The 8,211-nt window shown below is 38.2% G+C and overlaps 1 protein-coding gene across 1 annotated transcript in view; it reads left to right on the top strand.

Annotated features, from left to right (window-relative positions):
- Positions 1-3,982, top strand: part of LRRN1 (leucine rich repeat neuronal 1) — a 37,467-nt gene extending 33,485 nt beyond the window's left edge. The window contains exon 2 of the mRNA XM_012659250.1: positions 735-3,982. Coding sequence (XP_012514704.1) covers positions 1,012-3,162 — 2,151 coding nt within the window. The 5' untranslated portion in view covers positions 735-1,011 and the 3' untranslated portion in view covers positions 3,163-3,982. The remainder of the gene's footprint in view (positions 1-734) is intronic.
- The last annotated feature ends 4,229 nt before the right edge of the window (positions 3,983-8,211 follow it).

Genomic DNA, 8,211 nt, shown 5'->3' with positions numbered 1-8,211 from the left:
TGAGCCACCGCGCCCGGCCTGTTTGTGTTTTTAATGGAGACCAGTGGTATGATGGAATAGAGTCCTTTTACAAAATATTCAGTCAAGATCAGATGTGGCAATTAGAATATAGGAAAAATTCATATTTTCCTTTTGTAGTTATGTTAAATTAGCTTTTTACATAAGAATAATTGAGCTAGAAAAGCATTGTCTGAGTACGTATACATAACATACCATTTGGAAAAGAAAGAATTCCTGGAAACAAACGAGGTATTAATTAAAATGTAAATAACTAAAAATGAGCTTTGAGTCTTTAATAAACTACCTTTAATGTTTGCTTTTACTAGAAATGACCTTTTAAATTTTTAGAGCTATAAATATATGTAGTTTCTAAACTCATCTCTGTTTTTAAAGAAATGACATCTGAGGGCTTTACTGAGTGTTCCTAATAAGTGTGTGTAGGCGGTTGTGCATGTGTGTATGTTTGTGTGCATGTTTAATGTACTACCCAGTAGTACGTGCAGTCCCAATTTAATTGTAAAAGTGAAGGAACACTAAAACTAGTGTTAATATAGTAGGTGGGATATAGTAAGAATGTCCTGCAATTTAACAGCTTATTAATTATTTTGAATGGATTTTGAATGTTTCCGTTATTAGATTTGTGAGTGACTATGTCTTTTTAATAAACAAAAGAAAGGCTATAGAGTAGAAAGTATATGGAAGAAGCATAACGTCTGTCCTAATCTAATTTTCAGGCACATCTCCAGACTTTTATTTGGCTGAAGTAACTCATGCCACAGACCTTGCACATGCCTGGAATTGAGAGACACAGGTAAAAGATTCCAAATTGCTTCCTGCCTTTTGAAAACTCCAGAAAACCATCCCTTCAGACTCTGGAATTCTACACATCTCAACCAAGACTCTGTTTGAATGTTTACATTTTCTGCTGGCTGTCCTACATATCCCTATATAGTGTTCACATTTCATTAAAACTTACGAGTGTCAGAAGTTGAGCTTTCTCAGCAAGGCAGCATGGCTAGGATGAGCTTTGTTGTACCAGCTTGCCGGTTGGTGCTGGGCTTGCTAATGACTTCATTAACTGAGTCTTCCATGCAGAATAGTGAGTGTCCACAACTTTGTGTGTGTGAAATCCGTCCCTGGTTTACCCCACAGTCCACATACAGAGAAGCCACCACCGTTGATTGCAATGATCTCCGCTTAACAAGGATCCCCAGCAACCTTTCTAGTGACACGCAAGTGCTTCTCTTGCAGAGCAATAACATCGCAAAGACTGTGGATGAGCTGCAGCAGCTTTTCAACTTGACTGAGCTAGATTTCTCCCAAAACAACTTCACAAATATTAAGGAGGTAGGGCTGGCAAACTTGACCCAGCTCACTACTCTGCATTTGGAGGAAAATCAGATTACAGAGATGACTGATTACTGTCTGCAAGACCTTAGCAACCTTCAAGAACTCTACATCAACCACAACCAGATTAGCACTATTTCTGCTAATGCTTTTTCAGGCCTAAAAAATCTTTTAAGGCTCCACCTGAACTCCAACAAATTGAAAGTTATTGATAGTCGCTGGTTTGATTCTACACCCAACCTGGAAATTCTCATGATTGGAGAAAACCCTGTGATTGGAATTCTGGATATGAACTTCAAACCCCTCTCAAATTTGAGAAGCTTAGTTTTGGCAGGAATGTATCTCACTGATATTCCTGGAAATGCATTGGTGGGCTTAGATAGCCTCGAGAGCCTGTCTTTTTATGATAACAAACTGGTCAAAGTCCCTCAACTTGCCCTGCAAAAGGTTCCAAATTTGAAATTCTTAGACCTCAATAAAAACCCCATTCACAAAATCCAAGAAGGGGACTTCAAAAATATGCTCCGGTTAAAAGAACTGGGCATAAACAATATGGGGGAACTTGTTTCTGTTGACCGCTATGCCCTAGACAACTTGCCTGAACTCACAAAGCTAGAGGCCACCAATAACCCTAAACTATCTTATATCCACCGTTTGGCTTTTCGAAGTGTTCCTGCCCTGGAAAGCTTGATGTTGAACAACAATGCCTTGAATGCCATTTACCAAAAGACAGTCGAATCCCTTCCCAATCTTCGTGAGATAAGTATCCACAGCAATCCCCTGAGGTGTGATTGTGTCATCCACTGGATTAACTCCAACAAAACAAACATCCGCTTCATGGAGCCCTTATCCATGTTCTGTGCCATGCCGCCCGAGTACAAAGGGCAGCAGGTGAAGGAAGTTTTGATCCAGGATTCAAGTGAACAGTGCCTCCCAATGATATCTCATGACACATTCCCAAATCATTTAAACATGGATATTGGCACGACAGTTTTCTTAGACTGTCGGGCCATGGCTGAGCCAGAACCTGAAATTTACTGGGTCACTCCCATTGGAAATAAGATAACTGTGGAAACCCTTTCAGATAAATACAAGCTAAGTAGTGAAGGTACCTTGGAAATATCTAACATACAAATTGAAGACTCAGGAAGATACACATGTGTTGCCCAGAATGTCCAAGGGGCAGACACTCGAGTGGCAACAATTAAGGTTAATGGAACCCTTCTGGATGGTACCCAGGTGCTAAAAATATATGTCAAGCAGACAGAATCCCATTCCATTTTAGTGTCCTGGAAAGTTAATTCCAATGTCATGACGTCAAACTTAAAATGGTCAACTGCCACCGTGAAGATTGACAACCCCCACATAACATATACTGCGAGGGTCCCAGTAGATGTCCATGAATACAATCTAACACATCTACAGCCTTCCACAGATTATGAAGTGTGTCTCACAGTGTCCAATATTCATCAGCAGACTCAAAAGTCATGCGTAAATGTCACAACCAAAAATGCCGCCTTCGCACTGGACATCTCTGATCAAGAAACCAGTACAGCCCTTGCTGCAGTAATGGGGTCTATGTTTGCTGTCATTAGCCTTGCGTCCATTGCTGTGTACTTTGCCAAAAGATTTAAGAGAAAAAACTACCACCATTCACTAAAAAAGTATATGCAAAAAACCTCTTCGATCCCACTCAATGAGCTGTACCCACCACTCATTAACCTCTGGGAAGGCGACAATGAGAAAGACAAAGATGGTTCTGCAGACACCAAGCCAACCCAGGTTGACACATCCAGAAGCTATTACATGTGGTAACTCAGAGGATATTTTGCTTCTGGTAGTAAGGAGCACAAAGACATTTTTGCTTTATTCTGCAAAAGTAACAAGTTGAAGACTTTTGTATTTTTGACTTTGCTAGTTTGTGGCAGAGTGGAGAGGACGGGTGGATATTTCAAATTTTTTTAGTATAGCGTATCGCAAGGGTTTGACACAGCTGGCAGCAACTCTAGGCTTCCAGTTTGTGGGGTTTTTTAATTCTTATCATTATTATGATTATTATTATATTATTATTATTTTATTTTAGTTTGTTGTGCTAAACTCAATAATGCTGTTCTAACTACAGTGCTCAATAAAATGATTAATGACAGGTTGGGGTTCCCCTGTGCTTTTACCAGTAGCATGACCCCTTCTTCTGAAGCCATCAGTAGAAAGTACCATGTCCTCCAAAAAGCTAACATGCAGTTTTGAAGCAGCATTGAAACTTTTGTAGCAATCTGGTCTACAGACTGTTAACTCAAGAAGCTAAGGCTAGACTTGTTACCTTTGTTGAATGATGTTAGTTGACTGTACTGTAATGTTGTATCAACTGAATTGAATGTTTGCCTTTGAACAATGACTTTTCTTTTTCTTTTGTAATAGTTAAAGAGGCTTAGAATAAGCTAACAGGCAATAGAAATATGTATATCAAGATTTTTTAATGTAACAAACTACATGTTAATTGTTACCTTATTCTTTTTATCTTTAGTAGACACTTTTAAAAGAAAAGACAATAATTTTGTTGTGTTTAACTCACCAACATGTGGTGTACAATGAAGACAGAACTATAATAAATTAGTTTTGTTCTGATTTTTTAGAACACTTGCAATAATGTATCATTTATAGTTCTTGCTAGTTGCAGTGGTAATATTTTTCACATCCATAAAAACAACAACCCAAAATAAATCAGCTATATCATGTTGCTTTTTAAAGATAGGCCCTAAAAAGTTTGAATTCACTTTCTAAGGGAAAAAAAATCTATTTTAATTGAGATGTTTTAATGAATAGGATTTCTATATTTTAAATATTACTGACCAGAACCTAATGTGTATGTGTGTGTGTGTGGGGGTCATACTAGGGAAAAGGTATATTACTGTATCCCCTGAATCACTAAACATGGTAAATATATACATATTTATTAATATATTAGACATGTCATATTCTTCTTCTGTAAGAGTTTTGCTAAAACCTGATTTTTTTTATAGTACCCACACCCTCTATCAAAATGTAAAACATAGATCTACAGAGTGTTCCAAAATGTATTACATGTTATTCCTTTTTAATAGCTGTCTAAGTGCTCAGGCCTATATTAATCTAAATATCTATGTGGAGATATCTACTGAGGCAAGTAAATGATTAATAGAAAATAGAACAGCTTATGTACTTTTGACATTTTTCATCCAAATAATATACAGAAAGTTTTCCAGAATTAAGTATTTCAAGATTACATGAGAATTGTGAAATTTAGAACAGAAGGAGCTAGGTTTAAGTAGAAGGCCAGTTCCACAAAGCATAGAAGGAAGGGATTTAAAAGTGTAGGTAGATAAGAAAGGGCCCGTTAGAAAATGTGAATTGATAAGGCAGAGAAATAATGAAAGGCTGTTCCAAATGGCAGCTGCTGCCAGGCACACACTGTCACACCAGGAAGGATGAGAACTAAGGAACTAAGAGGAAGCAGGTGCCAGATGAGCAAAAGCAAGGAAAAAGGAGCAGAAAGTCTGTCCAGGTGAGGTAGGCTGAGGGATTTCTTTGTCAAATCCCTTGTTTTGTGAATCACTTACAAAAAGATCATCACTTTTCTTCCCATTTCTAAGGGATTTTTGGGAAAAAAGAAAATTTCAGATGCCGAAACTTGTGAGCTGCAACAGAAAAACAAGAAATATCAGGGCTCAAAGCATCCCTTCCCAAAGCCTTCATTTATTGGTGAGAAAAACCGGGGCCCAGGGAGGGTGAGCAGCTTGCCCATGTCAGACTCCCTGTCCAGTCAGCACGCTGCACTCCATCAATTGCTCTAGGCCCAGCAGCCTTCTAGATTCCTGTGCAGGGCTCCTCCTTTACAGTTCTAAATAACCTCTGGTGCCCCTGCTTCAAAAATACAGTATATCCTCAAGTTCCCATTTATTCAGGATAAATTTTAGCACAGGGCATACTAGAGGGTCAGGAAAGTGTCGACGTTGCTGGTACTGCCAAGTATGTGTGGGAAACACGGAGAACTGGAGATGCTTTGGATGCAGCCTTGGGGCATTTCCTGTCAGTGAATCCATCTTCAAACATCTGCAGAGAAGAGTGGACCATCTAACAACTTCCCTGCTAATCTCTGAGCCATGAAAGGGGGTGGCACTGATGTATTAGACACTCAGCTGCTAGCAGCTGCAAATCTGCAAGGCATCCTTCAGCCCATAAAGCAATGATTTGAACCTGGCACAGAATAAGCACTTAAGTATCGGTGGAATAAATGAAGGAAAAACACTCAGCCATTTCTCCATTCTGAATATATATCAAGCACCAGGAAATCTGGTTTTTTTGTTTGTTTGTTTTGGGTTTTTTTTGTCAAAAATATCTTTTCCAGGCCAGTTTGGGGGAAGAAAATTCCTTTTACTTTTTTCTCCCACAATAAATACTGGAGTTTATTTTTTCCCTTCTGTGCTAATGGGTTGGTTTTCTGTTGATAGAAAGCAACATGGCGGGGTACTTTTTTCTGTGGCCAAGTATTTGCTCATTGTACTTAATTTAATTCGATAAATTGGACAATGAAATTAGACATCAAACTAGGTCCCAATTGATAATGGAGGTTATATCATCTTTACCAGTGAAATGATTATTATAGGTCACTTTCTAATTTCGTATTTTCCCTTTTGCTTCCTGCTGCCCTCAGGGCATATAGTGTATCTGTAACCTGATTTTACAAGGTTATTTTTGGAGCAGCTTCTTAAAACAGGCAATCCTTAATTTGCTCATTTAATTAATGACAAATTGAACCGATGCCATGAATATAAAAACAAATGCAATGTTTGATTATCAATGTTTCTAATTTGGCAGAAAGGAATCATCTTTATTCTTTTGCAAACAATATCAAATGTCTATATTTTCTTTCTCATGGCTTCTATTTATTCATTCATTCATTTGTTTACTAAGGACACCACAGTGAATCCTTTACTTGGTATTTGGTTTCAATCTCTTTATTCATTTTCCAAGGCATTTTCTTCATTACTGTTTTTACCATTTAAAAAAACATTTTATATCTCTAACACTTTGCTGGGAAAATCATACTTTGTGCCTTTCTATTCACTGAAAAGGAGAATTTAACTACTTCTGATGCATTCTAAGTACAAATGAAAATGCTTTCTTCACCTCAATTCTTTTACTCTTGCCCTGCTTGCAAATAGACTTTTTTTATTCAAAAGGGATTAGCTGGGAGATAAAAATGTTTCTTTAAAAATCCGTGATTCAGAATCACCATCCAGAGCTCTAGAATAATTCTGGCCTAGTCTCTGTAGGACTTTATCTAATCTGGTGGGGACATGATTCCCCTGCCCCCCTTTTCCCCACATGCACCGACATCAGCTCCTCTCTGTACTTTATGTTGGGAACTTAAAGTACGTAGTAACAGTAACAAGATGGTGAGGGAAGTAATGATTTTTATACTTGCTGGTTCAGCATTGCCCAGCACAGGGTAACAGAATTAAATGGGTTTCTTGTATTATAGAACTCCTCAGAGACTTGGCAATACTAATATAAAGTATTCAGCACTTCCCACGGTCATGTGACCACTGATGTATCTCAGGGTACCAATCTGCACTATATAGATGCTGAGAAATTGAGGTTTTAATTTCTGGACAACAGTATCGTAAATTAGATATTATTATTTCCAATTTACAGATAAGAAAACTGAGACCCATAGGAATAATCATTCACCCGATGCCATATAGCTCTGTGAGTGGGTGACCATGATGGTGTCCCTTCACTCCCAGTTTTCTCCCCCTCCATCCAGCACCCTTCTAAGGTGGAAGGAGGAGCAGATACAGGAAGTCACAGGGCACATATGCCAAGGCAGAGTAAGTATGTAAAGGGGAGCTCTTGGGAGATTGCACTGAAGGCTTTCTTTATGTCTGAACGTTTATTTTTCTCTCTTCTCTTTTAAGAAAACTTATATGCTGGGTATCTGAGATACATACCAAAACTATGTTTATATCAGGCTGAATTTTAATTCTAATCTTCAACTCCCCCATATTATTTTTTTCTGTTAAACACTCATAAAATTAAACTACGTAAAGATTTTTGTGGGGAAGATTCCAAGCTCGTTCTTTCCTTAACAGGAAACCATGGAAAGCTTTTATAAAATTAATGACAAACTCAATGCTTAGCTCCGAAGCTTAAATGGGGAAATGTGAAGTTGCAAGGGCAGTAACAGATGTGCCCCAAACACACAGAACAGCCAGACACAAATGGCTCTTGCATAATCACCAAATTTGTGGAATTTGTGGATATGTTTAGAAAATCCTCTGGTCCCCCTACTCCTTGCAAAGTCTATATGGACCCATCAGACATCAAAATGGTATAGATTTTCAAAAAAATAAACGCAATTGCTCTCCCAACATACCTCATTTTGTCAGTTATATAATATTTAATATGAAGCAAAACCAGTATTATGCACCTCACAAAAGTAGCTCAGGGCACAAATTGGGTCAGATCATGCCTCTCCTTTCCATTTTGGCCTTACTTTCTCCCTCCCGTAAGATTAGATTGACAAAGTAAATTTCAGCTTGGGCCCTGACAGAATGATCATGAATTCCTAACAAAGGGGGTGTCCTGAATAATGCATCAGTCTTCATATTAGCATATCTCGCCAATATAAACAGAAGACAGGGTGGTCATGAGGAAAAGGAAAACATATCATGTAATTTAGCAGGCAGGACTACATTTTTACAGAAGTGACTTAATGAAGGGAAAGGAGGGAGAAACGTCTATTGTGTAGACCTCTATTTGGAGCTTCATGTGGATTATTTACATTGAATCCTCTCAATTGCCCATGTTGTCCCTGCGTTAGAG

Source organism: Propithecus coquereli, unplaced genomic scaffold, assembly GCF_000956105.1.
Source record: "Propithecus coquereli isolate 6110/MARCELLA unplaced genomic scaffold, Pcoq_1.0 Scaffold60, whole genome shotgun sequence".
Lineage (NCBI taxonomy): Eukaryota > Metazoa > Chordata > Mammalia > Primates > Indriidae > Propithecus > Propithecus coquereli.
This window is presented reverse-complemented; position numbering and strand designations above follow the sequence as displayed.